The sequence below is a fragment of the Colletotrichum scovillei genome (assembly GCF_011075155.1).
Source record: "Colletotrichum scovillei strain TJNH1 chromosome Unknown Contig00015, whole genome shotgun sequence".
NCBI classification, from domain to species: domain Eukaryota; kingdom Fungi; phylum Ascomycota; class Sordariomycetes; order Glomerellales; family Glomerellaceae; genus Colletotrichum; species Colletotrichum scovillei.
The window spans coordinates 264818-290841 of NW_023336273.1; the positions used below are offsets into that span (position 1 = coordinate 264818).

General features: G+C 53.3%; 2 protein-coding genes across 2 annotated transcripts; both read left to right on the forward strand.

Annotated features, from left to right (window-relative positions):
- Nucleotides 1–1804: 1804 nt before the first annotated feature.
- On the forward strand, nucleotides 1805–2395 carry HER10_EVM0013350 (uncharacterized protein; the record flags this gene model as incomplete). Its single annotated transcript, XM_035482712.1, has 1 exon — nucleotides 1805–2395. The coding sequence occupies one exon, from the start codon at nucleotides 1805–1807 to the stop codon at nucleotides 2393–2395; it is 591 nt and encodes a 196-aa protein (XP_035325767.1).
- Nucleotides 2396–23560: 21165 nt separating this feature from the next.
- Nucleotides 23561–25423, forward strand: HER10_EVM0006754 (acyloxidase; the record flags this gene model as incomplete). Its single annotated transcript, XM_035476331.1, has 5 exons — nucleotides 23561–23687; nucleotides 23748–23807; nucleotides 23864–24835; nucleotides 24886–25255; nucleotides 25288–25423. 5 exons carry the CDS (start codon nucleotides 23561–23563, stop codon nucleotides 25421–25423), a joined length of 1665 nt encoding a protein of 554 aa, XP_035325728.1.
- Between the last annotated feature and the right edge of the window lie 601 nt (nucleotides 25424–26024).

The following is a 26024-nucleotide window of genomic DNA, read 5'->3' on the forward strand; positions in this document are numbered from 1 at the left end:
ACTTTCTCGGTGATTGCAGAGACGCCGCGTCTCAGACACGCTGTGATCTGGAGGCGAGCTGTGACCAATGACTTCGCATTCTGGTCTATATCGACTACGTGTTATTCGTGCACTTTGGTACAAAATAAAGCCCGTCTATCTCAACTCGTTCATTTGGCAGTATCCGTGCGGAAACGAACAGTGATTGAACCTTAAAGGTTAAGGGGTATCGGTTTTTCCACTGATCGGCACGCGCTCACATCCTACACCACGCGAGATTCCTCGTCCCCTCGTTCATTGCTGTTAGCAGTAGCGTCTTTGACGTGATTCCCAAGAGTCTTGAACGACAAACGAAGAATAGACCGTTGCATAGCTGGGAGACGATGTAGACATTCCGCTGTCTCAGACTAGGGATAAGCCCCGCAGGCGGCGGTTCTTTCAGTTCCCACCAGGGAGGTTTGTTCTGAAAGCGGACCTGGCCTTCATCAAGTTCGCCAGTGCCGGCCTTTCTAAATCTCAAGCCACCTATGACTTTCTTGGAAAAGGCAACTGTGCTAAACGTTAGAAATCTTTTTGGATAAGGGTGGCCATGACTTCAATGTACATATAAACGTCAGCCGAACAGCGATCTCTTCAAACAAAACCTTGATTTTGTCGACCAAGATGGCAGTGAATAGACTCTTCGAGCGGAGACCCGTCATTGTAGATGCAAGTTTCGTAGGCGTGGCGGTAGACAAACATCAGAAAAAGTACGTTTGTGACGGGTTGATAGATGCTAGGATGGTTTAGGGAGATTCCAAAATCACAACCAGATCAGAGGCCAGCAATCTGAGCGACGGCTGTGTTTTTATACAGTTCAAGTCTTGGCAGATTTTCGTGATAGCCACACAGATCAGCCGGGCTAGAGTGACACCCGAAGGCTGTCATTGATCGATAGACCAATCATCGGAGAGACCAGCGTGCCGTTTTCAGGGCACGTCCGATGGCTCATTGATCACACTCTGTGCTTCGAATCGAGGGAGCGATGGATCGTCGTGGGATCCTTGAAAAATGCATGACCCGGGTACTGAGAACCGCAAGGACGCACGCTGAACACCTGAACCAACATCAACCTGCGACATTATGCTTGAGATAGTGGACTTACCACAAAACACTTCTCTCAATGGCAAAAGTGGTCCTTACGACGGGACCCGACCAAGTCGTGATAACTCTGGTGCTTGGAGGAGCACCATACACATGATTTGCCGGCGACCACCAAGCTGAGCCGTACTCGAACAAAAGCCGGCCCGCTTGCTGGTGTATAGTATATCCGTAACCTTGCTCAAACGAATGCGAGCCATACAGTACCTTCGTTCAATGGTAGCCCTAATCAATGAGGTACCGCATGGATGTGCGTCATAAAAGTTTATGCCATAATGAGGATGAGCTCTGGACGACATTCTCCTTCGATGAGCTCTAGACAGTGTGGAGATATCCCTGAAACTCATTCTGCTGAAATGCACTTCTGGCTTCCCCCTACTTTCCTTCTCTTAGGCCTTGATACGTCAGTTTGCATTCACTTACGATACTGTATTGTAGTTAGCTTTGGGAGAGAGTCGAGTAGAAGCCGGGTCTGCCTCTTTAAAGCAAGAGCTTAATGTGGCTGCGTATAGCGGACAACCTTCATCGCCAGCTTTGTGCCCACTAACGATCATACCAAAACAGTCGATTCGATGGTTGCCAAACTATTTAGTTGCTCCGATGACATTGCTTTCCTTGTGGTAACGTCGTCGAGACAGTCAAGGTGATGAATCAAGGAACAGTACCGGAAACAACCAAGATCAACATGGAAGTACCCCAGCCACCAGTGCACAGCAGACCCGACAACCTTACCGCAAGGCTCGTCACGATCATCATCCACGAAATGACAGCATGTATCTCGCGTTGGCGCGATTATGCCGCTTCCAGAGATGCGCAGCTTCAGCACCTTCACAAAACCTGCCAACAACTCGAAGCACGGATCGAAACGCAGCGTCACACCATCAACGCGCAAGACGAGCGCATTGCTAGTCTGGAGTTCGAAATGTCTCCTATGGAACTCTCATGCAATACCGTGTCGTCAGCGGCGTTTTCAATGTCGCTCCAGGAGACTAGACGCAAGATGTCGGGTTCTGTTATAGATCTGCAGTCAAGCTTCACAGGCGGCACCTTCGAGAATACTTTGCAGGAGACATACGGTCAAACACACGGCTGCGGTGATGCGAGCGTAGAGGGCGACGCTTTAGCTCCATTAATGGCGCTGGCAATGACCGCGGTAGAGAACGCAGCTGAACCGCGGGTTGAAGCAGAGGAGGTGATGCAGAGCGAGAGCCTCAACCCGAAGAAGAGGCACCTGGAAGAGTACGATGCTGTTCTGAAGCGGGTCAGGGAAAGTTGATGAAGGCAAAGGGATAAGAAGCCTGCGTGCGATAGATTATTACTGCAACTTTTGTTGCACTTTGAATACAGCGATCTGCGAGAAGAAGCGAATGAAGTTCTTGTTCCGTCATTCATATCGCGCAGTGAGGCCCATTAACAGACGCCACCATTCTCGCTGAGTGGTCCACGGTCCTCCTTGGAGATCAATCTCATCTATGATATTCAACGTTCTCAGAATGGTCACATCAGATATTTTCGGAATGGTCAAGTATATATTCTTATGTTGATTTACGTGATCTCGCGACAGCAATCCGTTCCCGCAATCATAGCTCCTCGCCGTCACCTTCATGCTCCCTTCTGTTCACAAGCTCTGGACTCCGCAAGTTATCCCAGTACTTCCTCACAAGGCTCTTGGCGTTCTCTAAATTGGCCTCCGGCTCCGTGGTCACATGCCACTCGATCTTGTAGTACGTCAGGCCGTCGATCGTCTTTCGCCCAGCGACGTCCCCCGACCAGTGCTCCAAAGTGCGTTCGTATCGACGTGATGGTAATCTTCTGGAATCAGAATAGCCATGGAGTCTGTTCCAGTCAACTAGAACTGGTAACATGTGCTGGAGTCGGTCTTCGGATTCCCAAGTCGGTTCCCAAGCCACGTGGTAATAGCTTGCGCCATCAAAATCGCTGTGTCCTTGAATTCTCTTCACTTGCCATTCATCCGTACTTGATGTGTTCCCGCTGCCGTGGCCGACTGTCGTTGATCTCATTTTTGGGTTGAGCTGCTAGCTGAAGCCCGGTGTGGATGTTGCATCTAACGTTGAACGTAATACGATGAGCGTCGAAATGAGTCTAAAGGTGAGGTGGTGAAGCATGCATCGACACTGTTCTCTAAGGAGCTTGAGGCTTTTCTTAATACATACAACAGATACATGCGTACGTATCCCGATGGATGGAGACGATGCAACTTCGCTAATGAATCACATATTGCTCCAGTGGTTGGTCCCTCCACTGACAGGGTTCGAAGTGAAAATGCTTGAGGCGCGGATGAGTGAGCAGATACATGCTTACATCCCACAGGACTCTAGTCTTAGGCATGCGTATGTGGATCTTTAGATGCTTCTGCATCCGAATCAGAAATCAGATCTTCTGATGTACAGACCCTCAAAACAGCCATTTGTGGTCCGATGCACACACCGAAAGAAACATCGGTCGGCGGCGCTTGCTGGTCGAACTGCTTGGGCTGCGGCGACGCAGATGCCTGGGCTGCGTCGTCGTGATCGCTGAAGTGGGCCACGCCACAAGCCAATTGTGACTTCGCAGAGAAGCTTCTGTTTTTCGTTGAGAGGGGCGCCACGATTGGTTGCAATCCTTGTTCGCAAATAGGTTCACAAATGACAACGATATCTGGGCGCCAGCGTGCACGGAACTGACGCTAACTTTCTGGGTACGTTGCTCTGGCAGTGTCACCTGGAAATCGCAATACGCCATTGTGAATCCATGTGATTTGACGGCTCTGGAGGCACCAACGAGAAGTACTGCACGTCACTCGCCGAGCTCCGGCTTTCAACAATGACTCCCATCATGACCTAGCCTCGTCGGTTCCTCTCCAGCCATTCCCAGTGTTCGACGCTCGCTACGACAGAATTGATGGCACCAGCTTGGATACAAGCCCCTGTAAGGTGGCCGGATCGTTGGAGAGCACGTCGCCTAGGCAGCGTGCGCTTTTTAGGTAAAATATATGCAGGACGGAGTCCACGTGCTTTCCCCTTCTAGCAGATGGTGCTTCCAGTATGAGGACCGGGCAAGACCACCTTCCAGCGGCAGACGTGGACCATACAGCAAAAGCGCGTGGCTGGCATGCAATGAAGGCTACTCGCAGCATTCCGTCTCCATGAACAAGCCTGCAACGTGGCGCTTCGATGAACGACACCGCGATCCGCAATGAACTGCGAAACAGGACATTCTGGCACGTTCGTACACGGGGATCGTGGCGACAAACCTCCCCATTCGCGTTCCAGAATGCCCTAGACGTCATCGGCAAGCACGACAGGCAACGCAGTGTTGACTTGACAGCCGTATTTCCTACTGTGCTTCCTTCGTGACGCTGAAAGTAGACTTACCAAGGACATCCCGTCGTTGTGAGGCCTGATCGCTCATAAGTATCAGATTGTTTGAGAAACATCACTCGCCTGGTCGTTAGCGTCGAGTTCGACCGAGACGACGACATGCCGCGGGTCATCGCCCCGCATCTAGTCCAGCGTCGCAAGGAAAAGATTGCCCCCGAAACCTAGACATCCTGTCACCGACAGAACGGTGACGAGTGTGTAGGAAGAAATGGAAGACGTCGCGAGACGATACCGACTCGTGCCTGGGTACAAACGGTGTGTGTTTACGGAATCTAGCGTCATGTTATGCTTAACAATGTCACCACCGCTATACCATGGTCGCCTGTCAAGGAATATCAAACCTCCATCGCAATAAGTTGCAGCGATGTTCCGGTAACACATCAAGCAGGAAGCTCTGCAGGCTCTTTTTCCAAACGCCATTCGGTTTCATGTGCGATTTCGGGTGAACAATGGCCGCGGGCTTCTGCATGTAGTTCGACGCGATGTTGAGTATCTACAGAATCCAGCTCTGGTTTTTCGAACCCCGTCTTCTCCTGAACGCAGGTGCCTGATGTGCCGCACCCACGGCGTCTGCGTCGCAGGAAAATATAAGCTCCCATGGATAAGAGCAAGAGGGTCAAGCAAACGCCGATACTAACTCCTATCTTAGCGCCAGTCGAGAAAGACGGACTCTTGGAAGAAGTAGTGACTGGTGTAGCAGACGTCGTGGTTGTTGGCTTAGACGTGGCTGCGGACTGAGCGCTTGTCGTTGTGAGACTGGATTGATATCCTCGGATGGAGAAAACAGAACTACTAAATAAGTTCTGGTTGGCCGTGTCGATTGAGCGGTTGAAGTAGGAGATGACATAACTGGAGTCCGTAACGTCGAGATCTTCAGGGAGAGTCCAGTTGTAGTACATCTCCGACCCAGGTATGTATTTGGTCAGCCCCTCTCCCAGAATGGGTGTGCAGGGAACTAGGGTCGGCATCCAAGCGGTTGTGTTGTAAACCAGTTCAAGCTTGTCTGAAGTCAGGAGAAGTGTCAGCAATTCGCAGCATGCAGTAGCCTGTCGGATATGGGGAGCACCAACCGACTATGACTTGGGAGAATCCATTGTTGGCGTCGTTCAGAACGAGTCCGATTATGGCAGTGTCGTAGCTCGTCGAGGCAGTCGACCATTCAATACTGACTGTGTCGCCTTTAGACCAAACATCCCCTCTTTTCGGGAGATGAAAATTGTTGCAGGTGCTCATGGCAACAGAAAGGGACCATTAGCATCTAGTACAGACCGTGTTGATGCAGTGCTGTTGGAGTGAACACTACCTCCAAGAGCTCTCGTCTTTATCATAGCTTGACGGAGACCTCGCAAGACGAGCGGGAGAGGGAACTCCGCAATTTTTAAATCGCGGTGATTTCATTTCCCTTACATCCGAGTTCAGAGACTCAAGTCAGACTACTAGCAGGGACTACATTCACTTACTTCTTCTGTTGCCAAATGAAATTACGGTATCCGTCCAGGACCGTACCATTGCTACCTGCGAGTGGGAAGCCTGCGGCTGGTTCGCTCTGCAAGGTTAGCCGCCAGACGAATGGCTGCTCATTCGGGTTGATCACTCTGTTACGAGGGGGCGCTAGGCCTCCTCAGGAAGTCACCGCCGTCACTCAGGGCATGCATGACTCGCGGGCTGCAAGGCGATTCCTTCCATCTTGTCCTCGTTTCTGATCTCGCAATCTCGACGCGTCTGGATGAGCTTGCAACGGTAACAGTACTATGTTCAATTTGCGTAGCGGGAGTCATTGGTCCGCATCATCTTGTCAACGTCTTGACTCCTCCTTTTTCTTTTTTTTCTTCTTTTTTTTTCCTTTTTCAATTATGACGCAATACCCCTTTCCGGTGAAGCAACCAGCGTAATGATGGCAGACAATGGGGGCTCTTTGGATGCGCGTCCCGAGACTGTTCATGCCATTTGATCGATTGCGCGGAATCTGAGGAGATTCCAGTCCATCAGCGCAGAAGCTTGTTTAAGTATTCTCAAGAAGTCAAGCGCGGGTTGCTTACCAAGAAGCCCCGCGCTTCACGACCATCAACTTTGTCAAGGCAGGCCAATGGGGAAGAATCTCGTCGTACGCTAACCTTACAGGGAGAGCATGTGCCGCTCAGTTGTCTCAGCGTTTGTGATCTTCAACCAAAAGGAAGCACTTCGACTGCACGCGTTATTCATCTCGGTTATCGGCCATCGATCAATGCGTCGTGCAAAGTGTCCTAAGATATGGCACGCAGCAATGTGCATATAAAGTGTCATACATTGGCTTGTATTACTCCGGACCCAGGAGGAAAGAACCAAGAAAGCAGAGGCCTCCATAGAATTGTGATGCGCGTGACTAAGCACGTGACGAGCGCTTTCAGGAGTTCTGAGTCTATCCTCGCGACACAGTACGATCTTCTTTCTGGAGCTTCAATCAGCAAGACCATAGCCGACACATGTTGCGCAACCGCACACAAAATGAGGCGAACCTCGAGCCGCAAAGTAGGCTTCTTCGTGTCAATAGCCTGTTCATCGGTTCCAAAGGCTAACCTTCGATTCCAAATGCGATGTCAGGTGGCGACGCCGCACTGAAAGTGACCATCGAGGTCATGCTACCGCCACGGAGTATGCGGGGGAGACTTCTAGAGCTTGATGATTTTCCATCATGTTGAGAGCCATATCTAGATTGACAGCTTAGCCATGGGGGAAGAGAGGAGACAGTTCTTTGTAGATAGCCAACCGTATGCCCACCATGATAGTGGGTATCTGAGGACATATAGATGGACCTGTGGAACCATAGAGCAGGAGTCAGTGTGCGAGTGACCGTCAAGGGTAGGGGTAATGTGTCTATAAGGGTAGGCGGATAGGTGAGGGATGTCTCGAAATAAACGCGCTCGCAAAACAGACCTGCACCTTGTCCATGATTTCCTCCATCATCTGTGGATGTTTGCTTCAATTCTCGTTCAGCTGTCATTGCCAGACAACGTAGCCCCAACAGATATAACGAATCGCATTTGTCGTGAACACAGCCAGACCTCTTGTCATGCGCGATGTTTATCATGGTTCTCTGGGATCTCTCGGACGTGGCCCGCGTGGCCGTTATAGTATCTGAACCAGGAACCCTAGCCCGACCGTCACGGCGGAGGCCCGGCTGCCAGACCTGGCAGCCTGTCCAACGGACTAATCCGAAGGCCGCGCTCCGAAATCGCGCCCGGAACTGGCGTTCAAACGCCCCTCTGCTTGACCCCCAGCAGTAAGAAGTCAAAGTCATCAGCGGGCTGATAGGTTTCGAGAGTTAGCGATCATTGCATACGAGTCCATGGCTTCCATAGCAAAAACGCGCCTACACTTCTTTGGTCGGACCGTGTACGAAGCTCCCGCTTCGCCTAAAAGCGGCCCACTCTCATCGACGCACAACGTCACCGTCGTTATAAGACCCTAGGAGCCAATGGCGAGAAGTTATAAATAATCCAGCTAGCCGCCCAGATCGTTCGACTTTATTCATCGTCCCGGACCTTTTGTCCCCCATACATACCCTTACACGAGGAAACTACTGCCAAAACGATGCGTATTGCCGGCCTTCTCGTCAACTAGGAAGCGGTTCTCATTCAGCCAACTGCCTGATATGCTGACCCATGCTTTGATGGCTCCGGTGGCCGATATGCACACTCGGATAGAGGGGGCGAAGGGCTCTTTCGACGAACTCGAAGCCATGAGCTTTTGGGACAACGTAATGCCAAGTAGGACACCCCGTTTGCTGCGCAGAATTCAGCACTAACCTGTTCAAAGTCACAAATGCCGAGATCAGTTGTGCGGACACCAGGTTCTCGACCAAAAAAACATGTGCGCTCGAATCTGAAGTCGTAGCAACTGCCGTCGCGACCGGCTTGCAAGGCGTTCCTATAGCCACAATCCTCGAGCACCGCTACGACCAAACCTGTGAGACCTGTTTCGAAATGAAAATCCGCTCGGAGGGAGGAGCAGAAAGCTGGGAGCCGGAGATCGAGGTCCAGAAACATCATAAGATGACTTTGTTTGCCTACTGGGACTCTTTGGAGGGCGGACGAGAGGGGGCCATGGTAGATCGAGAACTATGGCACGTGTTCGAGATCCTATCTCACACAAGAGGGCTCGGTAGCAGGATCTACCTGGAAGTCATCTGGGTTGGATCTCCCACATCTTCGTGTGAGCCTGAAGCGACTATACGGAACGCTGATAAAAAACTTCTTGAAGGGTACTGGAAATCTTAGGGCGGTCGTAACAAGGCGTTGAGGGCATTGCGAGGCTCGTCAGGCCCGAAGGGTTCGCTGACGATATAGCCCGACTAACAGACGGCCGTCGTAGGATAGGGGGTCACATCGTCGTAAGGGAAAATGCCCCGGTCCGACGCAGTCGCAGAGATCAAGGAGCCGGAACTGGCTGACGTAGCGTAGAGCGCCTTGTGGAGGTGCCGGATTCTCATGTTGACATCCTATCCATAGTGTTGTCCAACGTTGCAATGGTAGACGGTACATTTCCGAATCGAGGCTTTACAAGCAATTCACGAGCAGTCACATGGTGGCCTTGTAAGGTATGCTCGTTCAGGCTTATGGTATGAGTCCGGCGCGGTCGGTCCGTGATACAGAGCTTCCTAGCCATCATCGAAAATGGATTTTTTTCAAACCTATCTGACGAGGTCGTAAGACTCAGCAACAAGGCCAAGTAGTTCGACATTCTCTCTGGCAGAAATCAACACCACGCTGGCTACAATCTGATCACAAACACAACCCTTTCGTACCGAGATGAACCATCAGCTAAGCGACATCACTCCTCTTTACGTATGTTTTACGTCGACTCAAGATGTGCACCAATCAAAGAATCGAAACGATGATCAATAAGTCCGTTGCAAGCACACAGAAGTCTGACCCTTCTGACTACTCAGTCAACATACAACGTGAACAAATGTAGGATATGCTTTGGCGCGCTTACGCAGGCCTTGCTCAGTCAAGATCGTGTCGAGCGACATACTGCTGCCATCTATTCAAGAGTCTGGGACCTAGACTGCCGCCCCCTCATCGACCTCCATCCTGAGAGCTGCTTTCGCCGGATGGGAGTGGCGGTCTCGATGGTTTTATGATATTTTTGATTCTCCCCATATCATCCGCGATATGCCCGAGTCTAACACCGTCAAACAATGGACTGGTTGCCTATCAGGGAACAATCACTCACTGCTTGTTCAGGTAGTCAATCTGGGATTGGTGGGATTGGTTGGCCTTTTCGAGTCTGCGACGAGCTTCTTTCAGCCCCTCTGTTCCTTGTGCGATGCTAGCCCTATTTCCAATGAGCGCGTTGTTCTACCGCTTGGGGCTGTGCTTACGAGAGCGAACTTGGCTGTGCGCCAGATAGCGTGAGGTTCTCGAGAGGGCTGTCTTCTGTCAGTCATGCACCAGAGCTGAGATGGGCACCCATAACTTGCCTCGAAGACGGCTCTGTTGCCGGGTCTTGCAACTGGGCCAGTAGGCTATCGATGTCGATTACGTCTGGTGAGGAAAGCGACTGCTGTAGATGTGGGATGGCGGACTGAGCGTCCGTGGTCGCCGGGCTACTGCAGAGATGTTGCGAGCCATGTTTGGGAGACTCTGGAGAGATTTCAGCTGATCTCCAAGAGCCTCTGACAGCGGGTTGTTGATAGGTAAAGGGTTCTGCATGTGATAAGTGGCCTGCCGGCTTGCGCGGTGGATGGGCCGGTGGTTGGGACATGTTCTTCTCAAGCAGGGACCTGAAGGGGCTGAAGAAGTCTCGAAGGCGGAGGCGATGAATGTAGGTAAGTCGTCAAGGACGAAGCAATGGTAGACGATGTCGGGCGCAATGGCCTTTATAGTTATTGAGGCGCAACCGACTTGGACTTGTTCATCCCATGTCTGCCGTTGGCGCAAGCCGGGCGAAGAGACGGCGGGGTTGCTCTTGTTTGCATTGGCAGTCGGGTGGCAATCATCGCAATCGGTAGAGATCCAAGGCTGTTGGCCGTGTCGCTTAGCCTTGAGGTCTCGCGGTCAACCCTGTCGCAGAGCGGAACGGCGGACTTGAAGATCGTAATCGCCGTGCAGGTGTCTTCCACTCGGCCAAATCAAGAGGACTGTACCATTTGTCTGGTAACTTGTCCGTTTGCGAGACACACCCTGAGGTGTTCATGCAGGTACTCCACTGCCATGTTGGAGGCAAAGTACGGCACACTGAACCGCCATCGCAGCAATACCGGATATGGTCCTTAAACGCAAGGATAAGTCTTGCGGGCCAGGATGTGTCGAAATTTCGCAGCGGAGTGCGGGCGAAGCGAGCTTGGCTCGGCAGGGGAGATCGTTTGCGCGATACTCAGCATCATGACCCACGACTCGAGAAATTGCCTGGAGCGGTGATCTTGCCGTCGAGACCCAAGTGTGAAAACAACGATGAAGCTCAATAGATGTTGGCGCTCTGTCAGGGTGCTTGCCTGGCCCTGGACCTTGACCTCAGCAACAAGGGTTCACAGCATACTGAGATCCACTGTCTATGGCTCGCTGAACCAACGACATCAGGCCACACATCTGTTGGTCTGGATCAACGGCGTGTTATTCAAAAGCCGCTCATCCCGAAATAATGCCTCGGCCGTTGCAGAACTGAAAAAAAGTACGGTCGATCATCTGGCAGCTCAAGACTGGACCAAGCATCGGAGGCAAGGCCAGCATGGCTGGCCAGGCATGTGCCCAGGGCACTTCTGTATCCGCACCCCTGCCACCTCTGGTCCCCAGCGAACCCCGATCGACAGGTGCCCACCACGGGTACGTCGCCCATGCCGTTCTCGACTCAGTTTCCAGCCCGCCTCACGGAGTCTTCTCGACTGGGCTGCAATCAGCCATGTTGAGCGAGCTTAAGGACCAAGTTCATCGTCGGCCTTGAGTACGTTCGGGGGTTGGCGACGGAGGACCAGTGGGGTCGAGTAGGCCGGTGGAGGGTATTGCGTCTAGGCTTGCGTGTTCATAGCATTGTATTAATTCGTCTCATCCTGCCGGTAACATGCGTAGATGAAGCAGAAGAGCTGCATCCCCTATCGTTCTACCGTGAGGATTACGCACGAACAGCCATTGTGTGAGACGCAACACATGTCAGGCGCTCTACTCAGATGCACTTTTGTGGTCGCCTCCATACGCTCTTACCCAGGTAATCATACTTTACTCCCGTGGTAGCGGCTATCGCAACGCCGGGGATAAGAACGTTGCTAACAATCCGCGGAAGCCAACGCCGTAAGCGAGCTGCTACCACAACTCGGAAATGATTAGCGATCCTCCTCCTCTAGTCGAGCGAACGAGAACACTTACTCGGTCATGCGCGACAGAGGATGTCGCCCGCAGGCTAGGAGATAGAACGGCCTTCACTTCACCGCAAGAAACCGCGCAAAAGCCCACGGGTCAAGATACCGGTTCGGAACTGCCTTCATGCCCATCAGTACTCTCTCATGGCCGTCATCAGACCAGCCTCCCACGCTTGCGTGAGTTGGATATATTCACTTCAAGTGGATTGTCAGCTTCCGCGACCTACTGGCATAACGCCATCGGATCTCCTGAAGGCTTTCGTGTACCCCCCGCTGCCTTTTCCGTCGCCCAAGGGCCCGTGCCCCTGGCGGCCTACAGTTACCAGAGCCCTTCTCCCATTGCAACGGCGGCCTGGCACTACTGGCCTGGCTCACAAGAGCTGACGGCTGTCCGAGACCGCGGCCCGGACCGGCTTTCCGAAGACCTTCAGTCTTGCGAAGCGGCGCCACGCCGACCCCGTCGACCCCGTCGACCCCGCCGCCCAAGCAGCCATCCGCACTGCAACGTACCCTACACAACGGAGCAGATCGATTTCATTTCATACTTCCGTGGCGATCTTCGCCTGCCATGGAAAACCATGGAGGAAAAGTTCGCCGCCGTCTTCCCCAGAGACGTCAATCAGGGGCACAGACGTCGGGCAGCAGGCCTCCAAGGCGTCTACTATCGTCATGGCAAAAAGTCCTCCGAGAGACGTTGCCAGAGCCGGGGCCGGAAAACAACCGACTTGATCGGTCTGCTCGCCACGCACCCTGAGCGGGCTGTCAAGTACTCATGGGTCTCGGATGAGGATAAGAACTATTGCGAGAGCGTTGGTGTGTACTCCGTACGTCTTTCTTTGTCTCCGTCTGGGTTAACTTGGGGACCCGCGTTGCAACCGCGTCTGATCTTGCTGAGCGCCCAGGATGTAAAAGACAATGAGAGTCTAACACAGCCGCCCATAGGGGAAGTGCACACAACGACTCGTCAACCGCCATCACCAGCTGTAGTGCCTTTTCCCGGCTTTCATGACAGCCGCCATAGACTGGTCGTGGTGCAATGGACGTCCTCTGAGTAGATTTCCAACTTGAACTTGAACGTTTTCTGCCTGAGAGTCTTGATTGGAAACGACAGCGCAATAGATGACTCCGTGACGACCACCCACCTTGTCAAAGCCATACTAGTCACAACAAGAACAGTGCACAACCTGGTTGGCCCGGCCAATTGCTTCGCGTCGGTTTCCTCAGGGCAAATCGCATCGACGACCCCTGAGGACCCCTGAGGCCGCTTACACCAGGTTGTCGGAGTAGGCCAATTGCCTGTCGAATGCTGTCCATCCTTCTATCCGTGGCAAGGTTCATCCTAGTCTAGCCTAGTTTCGCTGGGTCCAGAGCTTTTTGGCAGAGGAAATGCTTTCTTCCAACACAAGGCCGGGCGACAAAATGTCCAAGGCCCTTGAAATACCTGTCCCGTGTGTTCTGTTCGAGGCAGTCCGTCCGGCAGCACAGCATCCAATTCCTTGTTTTCTCACTTCAAGGCTTTGTGCTTCCACTCGGCACCATCGGGTACTGCACCCATTCTTGAGTCCCCTGTCGCGCCGTGGATTGGCATCACGCACGAGCCAACCTACACTACCTATCCATTTTCGCTTCTGATAGGAAGACGGCGATGGGCGAAGGCACCGCAAGCTCCATAATAGCGGGTCTATGCTAGCGCCAGGATGCAGCCTTCAGGTTATTCGACGAGATCAGCACTCTGCTCTGCGCCTGTGTTGGAGCACTGCGAACATTGAACACATCAAGACGCCTTCTAACTTGGTCCACGACATTTTCCGTCCTTCCGCGTGGTCTTTGTGCTCGAACCTGACGGGGCCAGCGCAATGATGAACAGCTCAATGATGAATAAGGTCCATGGACCGGCGACGGATACGCTGAGTCGGCACCACTACTGAGCTCGGACCACCTGCCGTCCACCCTCGGCTCCGACTCAATGGTTCATGCGACCTGGGTGAAGGGTGAGATGCCCAATTTCGTTCCAACAACAGTCGCTCAAGACGGCGGGGCATTTTTCCTCTCGCAAGCAAACAACCACTTGGTCCCGACAGACTGGTAACGAACGTCACAGGCACGCTCGAGGTCAGCTTGTGTGTCCTGAAGCACGATCACGGTATGATGCCGCCGGCGCGTCGCACCGCTTTAAAGGCAAAGGCATCGCCGTCGTTGTATGGAAGTTCTTGGTGTGCACACCAGTTTCTCATCGTTGTGAATAATCGCCCGTCAATTTAAACACCTTCGATCCTTTTCGCTCGAAACTGACGTCATGTTCCCCCCTCGGCAGCGGCGTCAGCGACTTCCAACCAGCAGATGCAGCAGAATCCGGTCCGGCGTCACGAAGCCAATCCGACACCACGTGTGGCCCGAGCTCGACACTGGCGCAGAGGGCCTTCTCCCAGGACCCAAGACCAACAAGAGACGACCACCTCCGGACCATGGGGGTACCAGACATTGGCAAGCCCGAGCAATTCCGGCAGTGTTCACCCAGATCTATGCGAATTGCAAAATGTAGAGTATGTTGCTGTCACTGAAAATCCGTTCTGATGCAGGGCCAGTTTGTAGCTGATATCTACAGCTCCGTGTCGTTTATACGTTCAGTGCGGGAGCTTCTGGATATGGTAAAATGCGCTACCGTGGAGGCCGCAACCGCTGCAAATATCATTGAAAGCATGAACGCGAAGTACAAAACAGCTGTCTGGTAGTGAGTTAGCCCATTGCCGTTGTCCAAGCAGGAGTAGCTGACAAGTGCGAAGCGCGGACCACCTGCGTTCGGAAACCAACGGTCTTGTCGTTGCATTGGAGGCCATGACAATAGAGGCCATGGCAGTAGAGGCCTTCGCCACCCCTACGATGCCTTGGGATGAGATGGCTGGGTTGTCTTGACGATCGCAATGGAAGCAAGCACGCATCCGGCTTTAAGTGCTCCATTTCATGTATTTCGGACTGAACGCGGCGTCTCCGCGTAGACACTAGACCGGGCACATGCCCACTTTGGAACATGCTGAGCGATTCTTCTCCTTGACCAACTAGTGCATTGTGATCCGATGGTGAGGGGTTCTGCACGAGCAATTCTCACCTTCACCTTTCCTCCTCATCCTCTCTCGTGATCGGCTTCTCTTGCAATCTGCGTGTGTGAGACGTGGATGAGATATCGCCGACGATGTTCCTGAGTGCACAGGGTGGGTTGGTGGGTAATAAGGTTCCGCGCCGTTACCGTACTGCCGGGTCGAAGCAGGGGCGCAAGGGCCTTGTGCAGAGTCTGGAGTGCCGAAGGAGGAAACGAGCCCGTGAACGAGGATCTGCCTGCATCCATCCGTACCGCACAACCCCGACAAGCGCCCTAGCCTACCTGTCAGCACAGAGAAAAGTATGGGGCCGCGGGGGCTAGCTGTCTCCGAAAGTCTGTTGGAGGAGGCAGAACATACGTTCTTCGAAGACTGGCCAGGGACGCTTTTCCTTTGGAGATGACTGCCAATCAGGGTGCACGGCCAAGGCTGATTGGTGACGCACGAGTCAGCACCGTATCGGGATGCAGGTGTCCCGAAAAGGCAGGTATCCTAAAGAGGTAGGAAATATGTTGAGATGTCCAGGGTATCGCATGTGTCAGGTGTCACGTGTCGTTCCCTCATAGTCAAAACAACGCTGTTTTGACGGCATGGCAAATGGCCTCAACCCGAAGAGTAGGACACCTGCGGCGAGGATCGCACACAATCCCCAGTGTATTCGCTCCATATCCAAGACCGGATCCGAGTCCCGGGAAATGAACGGTCCACCAATGCCTCAGCACGTTCGAGCAAACACGCTTGTGCAGGGGAACCCCGCTTGTTCTGTCGTACTGGCTTGCTAGCAGCATGCAGGTGGAAAGTTTGTTGGTTCGTCGACCTTACGAGGCACGACTAGGGATAACCGACGAGTACGCAGTCAGGGCAGTGCCAGCCTCATGCACCGTGATTGATTAATTGACCTGTTTATTGATTGAGCTATCTCACCACTCGTGGGCCGCGGGTTCGTTGGACGTCGACGTGCTTGTTGTAGGAAATGATTGCTCATCGCTCCGCACTCTTGCAGCGCTTTGCTTCGCAATCTTTCGCAGTCTTGGCTCCTTCTCGGCCATCTGACAGACAGCGCAACCCATACCGCACAGTTGTCCCAGACGATGACCGTTGTCGGAAACCAGTTGGAACACTCGACTTGCAACAGACACCAGTCAAGTCGTTTACCGCCCTCGCGAAGTGTCTCCTGATATTAGCCAAAGGCTGCCGGTGCACGATCGCAGCCTTCGATCAATTCTAAGAGGTGGATAGTCGTCGTTGGCTGTGATGGCGACGCAGAGACACAAGCTGTCGCTTCTGCCAGCGCAAGGCATGCATCAGAGGTCCCTACGCGGCAATATATGAGACCGAACGAGCCCTTCACTAGACAGAGCCGTCATGATGCTTGATTCGTCCTATGCCGAGGGCTCCTGTCGATCAAGCTCGGTTGTGGGTGATTGACGAAAGCGAGTCTGTTTTCATTCTCATCTCGGACGCCATGTACTATCGTTGGCGGCCCTGATTTCCCAACAAAGCACAACGCTAGCAAGCTCATGGTTCGCAACGAGTGACGGTCACATCAGATTTGCGACGAGCTGTATCGTCATTTCGTTACAGATACACTGGCTGGCGAAAACGTCATGCTGGGAAGGAACTTGGGTATGGTCAATTGCAGTGCGGTATTCTATCCCCTCTTCGGAACGCCGTGCCAATACATCCGGGATTATGGCGACTCGATGATCCCGAACCTCACTGACCCCGAACCTCACTGACCCCGAACCTCACTGATCCAGAAGGCTCTTGTGTTTAACGCTGTTTCGTCAGAGCCAAACTGCGCGCTTCAATTGCGTCTGGAGCTTCTAATCTTCTTCTCCAAGATGTGTATAGTGACATGTAGAGCATTAATAGTGCTGCAGAGGAGAATGATGAGCCAAAACGTCGTCATATTGTGAAGGAATCAAGAACGCAACGGTGTACACGGTAGAAAGACGTCTGGAAGAAGGAGGGAGTTTTTCGACAGATGCACTGCTCTCAGAAATGGGCTTGGTAGGAATGATCGCAGGGAGGGTGGCGTGGCTGGGAAGATGGCAAGACAGGACCGTCGAGAAGCACAGTGACCGGAGCGACGAAGCTGCCGGGTGCACCCAGGATGTGATCAGAAAATGCTGCTCCAGCCTCTGAGAACATAGGTCGCGGCCTAGACTCAGAAGCCAACAGAACTCGGCAAATCTGTTTCCCAGCTATCCGGATCTATCCTCGAGCGTCGCGAGCGCAGGTGACGTGGGCATCGTTCTCGGCCCAGAGCTGGCGCGACCTGGCCAGGGCGTGTGGTCGAGACCGCGGGGAGAAAGGGTTGTTTGTGGTCGAACAACGCAGGGCCAGTGCGGATCGAACTGCAGTGAGCCACTTCCTGCCGGATCCACATTCGACTCAGGACCAGATTGGGCTTTGGATCAGAAACCGGTTCGGGTGGGGCGATAGGGAACAGAAGCGAAGCAGCAATTCCGGAACAGCACCCAAAAGCCATTTCCAACTGTCGCGATACGGGAAGAAATCATCTAGTCAAGCCTGGTGAAGATGTGGATGTCGATGGATCTGAAGACCGCTTCACAATGGCTTTTAACCCATATGTGCGAACACTGCTGCGCTGCTGTCCCAAAGAGACTCCTTCAGAGCCTCAGTAGACTTGGCAGCACAGACGTTCCCTAAGTGATATTGTGGACCAAAGCGACAATGACCGGCGGTTCACCACCAAAGACTGAAGTTGAGGCCCGAGAGAAAAGGGCGAAGGACAAAGTCCGAAAGTCTGGCACCAGCGCTCAGAACAAGGCGCTTCGCCTGGGCGAATTTGCCGATGTGTTTTCGGCCGTCGTCTACTACAACCCGACGTATCGGTGGCTAGACGGGGCCGTCCACGTACCTGAAGGCCAAGACATCCCTGACGTGAATGCATTTGTAAGCGACGGCGAAAAGCCACTCTCAAGGATTAGCAGATGCTGACGCGAAAACGCGCTAGTTTGCCCAGATTTTGAACGAATCGTCCGGCAATAGTCCACGACACGGCCCGCGGCGCGCGCAAACGTCCCATCAGTCCCCACTAGACGCACAAACAGATACCTCTGTCCGCAACAAATTGACAGCGGAAACTGCCAGTATAAGGATCGACGCCGCTGCAGAAAAGGAAGCTGGTGCGGGTGCAGGTGTCCCGCACTCGAAAAGTCCCGACGGTACGGGCGCTCATTATGTTGATGCCTCGCCGATCAGTCATCACCGGGTTACCCAGGAGTGCCAGGCAGCCAAAGACACCGACAGCGAGAGGCAGCTTCGCCAACGCCTTGCTGACGGCTCCGCTCTCCGGGGGGCGAGCCGACGTGTTGTGAAGCAAGAGAGAGCCGACGACGAAGTTGCTGATGACGCGGGCTGGGCTGACACGTCGGGGAACGTATGGGACGTCAGTACGCACCGCTACTTCAACAATGTGGTTGGGAACAAGGTGCAGGATGGGCAGTCCGGCCCCGTCCCGGGGTGGGAGACGAGACATTCACCGTACGCGGAAGCCCCGATCGCACGGGTGACGCCACCCAATCTTTCCAAGGTGCGGGCGGCGATAAGAAGGCGACTGTTTTTCCGACAGGTATCTCTGAAGATGCAGCTCGCCTCCCGTCGAGAGCGGCTGACTCATCAAGACATACGAAGAAGTTTATCGCGGCAAAGCGGCAGGTGATGAGCGTGTCTCTACTGTTTGTCGGGCGCGTAGTCTAGTATAGCGTTTTAGTAGATGGTCGGTGGTCGTTGGTCTTTTGTCGTTGACGAAACGGCGGGGCACCGCCCGAAACCACAGCGATGTAGTAATTCACTAATGTATTCCGGATACATTCTCACCCGCACCGAGAGGCGACTGCAATCATTCACGAGTGCGCAATGGGCCGTTAAAAGGAACATATTGAGATAGTACGGACGCGGCCCTCGGACATCGAATTGTATTTGTTTCGAAGTTGCGCCTCAGGCTACTTAGTGCAGGCTTCTTTCTAGTATGGAATTTGGTCAGGACGTTGTGTCTGTGGAAAAGCGCGCATTGACCAACCATTTGATCTCATTGCCTTCTTGCATCATCTCTCGGGGACTGCGGACGAGCTTCATGCGGGGCCGGCAGCCGCTCCTCGTTCGGTGTCTCTCCGTTCAGTGTACTTCGGCGCCTGTGTAGCCCCCGGTGCCTTCGGGTGTCCAGTCAACTTGGCGCATGTGAAGCAGTAATACAAGTTCTCTCCAATCTCAACCAAGCCCGCGTCTTCAAGGTCGTCGGTCGAAGTGAGTTCGGCCTCCCTCCTGCAACGCATGCAACGCAGCTTGGTGATCGTCGACCTTGACATAACTAGAAGTGGTGAATGGCGATCTATTGCTTGTTGTAATGTCTACTGATGGACGAATAACGCGGAGCGTGGCTAGGCGCTTATATCCTACAGCGACGTAGGTTTTGCTGTCTAGACACTGGCCGCCATCGCTACTCCGATCTCCAGTTCGAGCCCTGATTGCCCATCATGGTGTTCTTGGAGTGTAGTTTCTTCGCAATGCGTAGAGAATAGCAGTAGGAGTAACCTTGCTCGGCAACGCCCGTTGATACTGTACCTCTGCCCGTTCACTCATGATCCGACTACAGTAACGCATCGGTGGGCGTGTGCATACTATCATCGTCTGGCAACATTTTACTCAGAAGAGCACTTCAGAAGCTGTTGAGTGGTGCCGACGTAAGGATCGCATCTGGATTGTCTACAAAGACCCTTGACGCGGTCGGGCAAATGCCCACTCGGAGCCAGAATCGGCTCGGGGCATGTTGTCCGTCGTTTGACAGTGTTCGGGTGTTGCACTCGACCAAGCGGTTAGGCGGGCCCGTCAGAACAACTATGGTATCCTGTCTCACAGTCCCTTGGCGAGAGACAAGCCCAACGACCGTGACGAGCTTTTCCACCCCCCTTGGCTCCAATTTTGAATCTCCAGGCACACCACACGGCCGTGCAACGCGAGACAGTACAGGCTGCGTAAGACATCAGTTTCTGGCTCGCGACGACCAGGTTTGTCTTGTCACAGCTCTTTTAGGCGTACCCGCCAAAAACGGATCTGTACGGAGTACGCTACCTCAACAAGCTCGGACCGGCTGCCGCGTGGGTCATCCCTGATCGCACCATTTCTGCCGTCCAGAGGCAATTCCAGAGGCAATCCGAACACATTTCCATGTCCGTCGAGCCACAAGAATCGGTGTGGCCGATTCCTATCAGCATCACGGTAGGGGGCGATCGAACCGGCGGTCTGTGCAGCGCATCCTTTCGCAACTTTTTTTGATTCCCCTTTTCTTCTTTCTCTCTCTCTCTTTTGTTTCTCTTTTTTATTTTTATTTTTTTTATTTTCAATTCTCTCTCAAATATCCTGATCGTAGGCTGCGCCAATTTGACTTGGATTTAATGTATGTCTAGTTAAGTGAGTGACTGCGCGAATGCCTTGATGCAAGCTCGATGTCACACTCATACGCCACTATCTTACTGACGACACGCGCCCTTTGTCGTACATAGCAACATAATGGGGTTGCACATATGAGAGAGTAGGCTCGAAGGAGCCTTATATCAATCCAATGAGATCCCGCAGCGATGGCCATCACGATAGACGGCGAGATTGCGGATGGAGATTTAATCTAGGAGCTTTGAAGGCATGATCGTATATTGAAGACAGCGAGTGTCGTCCATTTCTAATTACAAGAGCAATCCACAAGCTGCCAGAGCCTCACTGGCTGACTACCTAACACCCAGAGAGTGACATCCGCCTTCCCAGGCTCTCACGCACTGTCACACGCTATCACGTCTCTGCACTGGCTCTACCACTGGAATGGATAGGTTCCCAGGCGGCACCACGAGGAGGTTGCAGAGTCCGAATTTCGCCGCCCACATCGCTCGAGGAACAGCATCTCGGCGGCATCGTTGGAATGATCATCAACGGAAAACAAAAGAAAAGCAAAGTCCGTTGCCCGGCATCGTCGAGAATGTTCGTTCGACGGAACACATGGGAAATGTAGAAACCGTGGATCGGCATCGTTGGAATGATCATCAACGGAAATCAAGTGCAGAAGCCGTTGCCCGGCATCGTTGGAATGATCATCAACGGATATCAAGTGCAGAATCCGTTGCCCGGCATCATCGAGAATGTTCGTTCGACGGAAAACAGAGGAAATGCAAAACCGTGGACCGGCATCGTTGGAATGATCATCAACGGAAATCAAGTGCAGAAGCCGTTGCCCGGCATCGTTGGAAGTTCATCAACGGCACCGCTATATGGCAGCATCAACACACGGTCAACGGCATCTCAGCGGTGGGGTGGGGCTGGAAGCCCAGCCCACCAAGAAAACTCCCGATTCCATGTGGGAAAAGACCTCCCTACTTATACATTCATTGACCTCCTCTCCTCTGTTGCAAAGTCGCAACATGGAAAGAGGCAGGTTTGCTCGTTGTGCAATGACATCAAGGCTCCATTGTGTGCCTTTGGGAAACAAACATTTTGGCATCTTGGATAATCGCTTGTTGAGCGTTGTGGCAGGGGTCGGCGGAAAACATCACATTTGCGGCTTCCAGATGAGCAAACGGCCGGCGGTTGGCTTTTGGCGGGCGGGATCTAGACCAGGTCCAGACTGGGCGACGAAATGTGGAGCGACCGGGATGCTGGATCTGGACTGTCAGTCGGAGAGCAAGGGCAAGAAGTTGATGAAGGATGTGGAGACGAAAGAGGCTCCGCAAGCGGCTTCCGGCCCGGGGCGTAGGGCAAGTGCGAGGGATCTATGCTTTTCCTGGGTGCGGCCCGATCTGGCGCCAACATCTGGCGGTGTCATCCGGTAGAGCACCTTTTGGATCCGATCATCCACCCCACCTTTTCGACCGGCTACCCCAACCTTCATCTTCCAGAACGACTGCATCGACGAAACTGGCAACCTTTGTTTGGTTTTTCGCGCCTCAGCTCAGGTCACTCATGGCGCTTTCCCTGACTGCCGTTGCATCGAGCCGCCGCCCTCGTTTCCGGATTGCACCATCTGGAGACTAGTCGATATGTGGACTTTCTGTTTCCAAGGCCGAGAACAGCACGCCCAGAAACACAAAGGGGCCAACAATATTGTACGGAACGGCGGAGCTGGCATGGCGGCGGACATTTTTCTGGCCGACATGGACACGACAACCGAGCTTCCCGGCTAGCAACGCATATCAGTCCGCGTGTCTAAAGCATACGTAGGCAGTCTGGCTTGGTTGTTTGTCAACAGACTTTTGATACACGAAGACAGGAGCGGCGGTGGTTGCAGTAGTGTTAGCCCAAATGGTGATTTGATAGAGGCCGTGAGACCGAGGCAACTAGCTTCCCAGCTTCGCGTAGTACGAACAAGTATTGGATTGTAAACTATGTAAGCAATGGGCAGGATGTGTACGGCTGAAGACCGCATAACGAAACAAGCGGCCCAGGACGACTTGACTGATGATGTCGTCTGACACTAGATCGTGTTTGATAGTATAGTGGGCGAGACATTTCCTTCCAGTCTTGGGTGTGTTGCTTTCAATCAATTGACGAAGTTTGCAATGTGGCATACGCTGCACGATGGCGGAAATCCCATTCTCGGTTGTGCCAGCTCCTCAGAATGGCGTCATGCGTTCCACTAATACTGTGACTCCATTGTAGGGAGTGCATCGACTGCTACTGTCATCAGCAAATTGGTCGTATCTTCACGCAACGGATCATCCATACCTAACAGCTAGGTACATGAAGCTTGCCGCCGCTATACTCTCTCGCCAGATGTGCCACATAATGAGGCTGTATCGTCAGAGGCCTGCAACAGCGATAAACAGGCTTGATCGGAAGTAACGCGGCCCTCTCCTCCCTGATCGACCAACGGCGGCATCATTCGCTGTATGTTCGCGGCTATCCTGATGATCTCTGTCTGCAAGGCGAGCTCCTGCTCGGGGCCCATACGACCTCGAATAGTATACTCTGTGACGGCTCGCAGCTGATCCGCGGCCAGCTGTCGAAGTCTGTGACAGTATTCAACGGATCTCGTGATGCTCATCGTCAGTGATGTGGGCTGGGGTGGTGGGGCAAACAAGCCGCAATAAAGGTATAGGAGAAGAAAGGAGAGGATGTATGCACCACGGTTTACGCTATGTCTCATGGCTATCAGGTCAGTTCTGAAATACGTGATATATATCGCACGACAGAGGTGAGCTGTGACTATGGGTGGATCGAGACAAAACAGAAACAGGATCCCACGGTCACCTTCCAGCCGTGCTTGGACTTAAAGCCGATAGTTGATCTGCGCCCAGTATAGCCGCTGCTTCGATTCGGACGTGGGGAGGTAAGCTGGCAGGCTGAAGTTGACTCCACAAACCAACGTGACAAGGAACCTTTCGTGACGTGCATCCTTCTCACCCGAATAACAAGACTATGATCATCGACGAGGCGACAGCGGGTGTCTGATACAAAAGGCGGCTTCATTCTCGAGACACAAAACCCCCTGACATCATCGCTGCCAAACTCAGAATCAAGTTGTCTTTTCAGGTTTCCCTTCGCAGGTGTTCTTGCTGTTAGGCTAGCCCCCAGCTACGGTACACCGTCTTCTCCAACGTCACCTCGGATATCGGCCCTTCGCCATGGAGTTCGACTCATCGCTTTTGCTCGACGATGTCTGGAATGCGAGACGAGACAATCGCCACGAGCCATCGGTCACGAACATCCCGCTGCACTATGGGCGAGCCAAGTCTCTTTGCCTGAGCCGAGGTGCGTGTCGCCGATACGCACATCATCGAAACGAACTGCGCCATGCTAACACCAAAGTAGGCCTCACAGCCGATGACATTGATAAGCTGACCCCAAGGTTTTGGGATTTCCACTTCGATCGTACGTTCTCTTCCATATCTATCGTACATCAATCATGCTCAACTACTATCTGCCAGCCATTTCTTCTCGGGACATGACAGCCTTCGTCATCGCAACGATCCACCTCAACTTGTGTGTCGGAACGATTGCAAGGTTCTCACGCGAGCGGCCTGACCTCATGGCCACCCTCGAGGAACTCCTCACTTTCAAGGCTTGTGGAGAATTCATGTTGACAGAGGTCGGCCATGGCCTCGACGCCCGCAACTTGGAGACGACTGCGACGATGGAAGCCGACGGGTCCTTTACCCTGAACACGCCTAACGCAGGCGCCGCCAAAGCAATGCCGCCGTCCTCGCCGCTGGCCGGCATGGCTCGCGTTGCTGTTGTTTTCGCCCGGCTCATCGTGGGCGGCGACGACCGAGGGGTGAAGCCCTTTGTCGTGCGGATCAACGACACGAGAGGCATGTGTGACGGCATTGTGTCGCGTGTGCTCCCTGTGCGGGCCGGGACCAAGCCGTTGGACCACTCCATCACGACGTTTCACAACGTGAGGCTTCAGCCCGAAGCGCTTCTGGGATCGGCGTCGCGAGGTGACAATGAGCGCGAGGAGTTTCTCGCCCACATCTGGAGGGTGTCCGTCGGCACGCTGTCTCTATCTATTATGGGGGTGTCTGCTGTCCGAGTTGCGGGCTGCATCGCCGCCCTGTACAGCCAGCAACGTCTGGTCGGAGATAGGAACAAACAACCCATCATGCAGTTCAGCACACAGCAGAGACCGATTCTGGAAGCACTGGCGCACGGAGAAGTCTTGCATGCGTACGCAAAGTGGAGCGTTGGCGAGTTCACCAACCGTAATCACAACGCAGACGTCCGCCGAGGCATCGCTACCGTCTTCAAAGTCTTGGTTGTGCGATCGTCTCGTCTACTTCACGAGCTGGCGGAGCGATGTGGCTGGCAGGGCCTGTACGCGCACAACCAGATTACCGAACTCGCATCAACATTCCAGGGGAACTCCGTGGCCGAGGGCGACACTCTCGTTATCAGCATTCGTAGGTCTTCTTCATACACGAGCCTAGATATGGGTCCTGACACCTCATAGGTCTCGCTTCTGAACTCCTCATGAACAGATATGAACTTCCACAGCCGACTGATCCGACAGGATCTCTTGCCATGTATGAAGCCGGGATGATCGAAGAGGTTGCGAGAGACAAAAACGTCGCAGTCGGCGTATCCGGCAGCTTGAGGGGCACGACCTACAACAACAGCGTTCTCCCTCGATGCAGAGCAATGGTGGAGGCCATTGGACAGCGCATGGCCTATGAAGCAGCCCGGGCGCAAGGCAACATTGCGCCCGAGGTGCTCAATGTGTTCGAAAAGTCTTGCATTCAGAAGGATCCATCCTGGTTTGTCGAACATGGCTACGTCACTCGATCTGCGTTGCGGGACAATGAGAACAGGGCATACTCCAAGTTGCTGCCCTCTTGCCCACGCTGGTGGAAAGGGTGAATGCTAAAGACTATATCACGGCGCCGTTGGTTGAAGAGGGAGCCATGGAGGACTTCATCAAGGCCCTGCCGGCTTTTGGGGCTCGTACGGACGACGTGGTGGCAGAACGGACCCCAAAGTCCAGACTTTGATGCAGAAACAATCCAAATACTTTAGTTTCATCACTTGCATCTTTCTTCTCGCCATGTCACGGTTGCACATCGCCGCGGAGTGAGCGCGAGGGCAGTACGGTCCATATGGTTAGTCTTGATGGGATGAGTCTAGCGTCCTTTCTACTTGCAGAGCCGTGACTTGACGCCCCGCGACAAGTATCTTGATAGCATAAAATCCAATCGCAGTGCTAGCTCAAGGATATCGGCGAGGGAACCATACTTGGAGACGTATGTATTCGGGGTTTCCTATCTACAAAGGTTATGTGGAGACGAGGAAAAGTCCGGTGAAAAAGATGGCGCTGATCAAGTACTGGTAGATGAACACTCGTCCACATCCTAGTCCTTCGGGCCTGGTGCTTGAAATGCAGACTCGCTGTACGGTCCCTTCTCCATTCCTACGAGCCCATTCTCAGCTACGTATTCCCTGGCATCGATCGGAAAGCGCCGTAGCAGGTTCCGGAACTGCTGTTGTTGGTTCTCCGATATGGGAAAGCGGTCGTCTCCCGCTTTGCCAGTCTTAGCTAGAGCAATGACCAGGCCCTCCTCTTTCTCTGCAGGGAAGGCCTTCATGGCGTGCCGC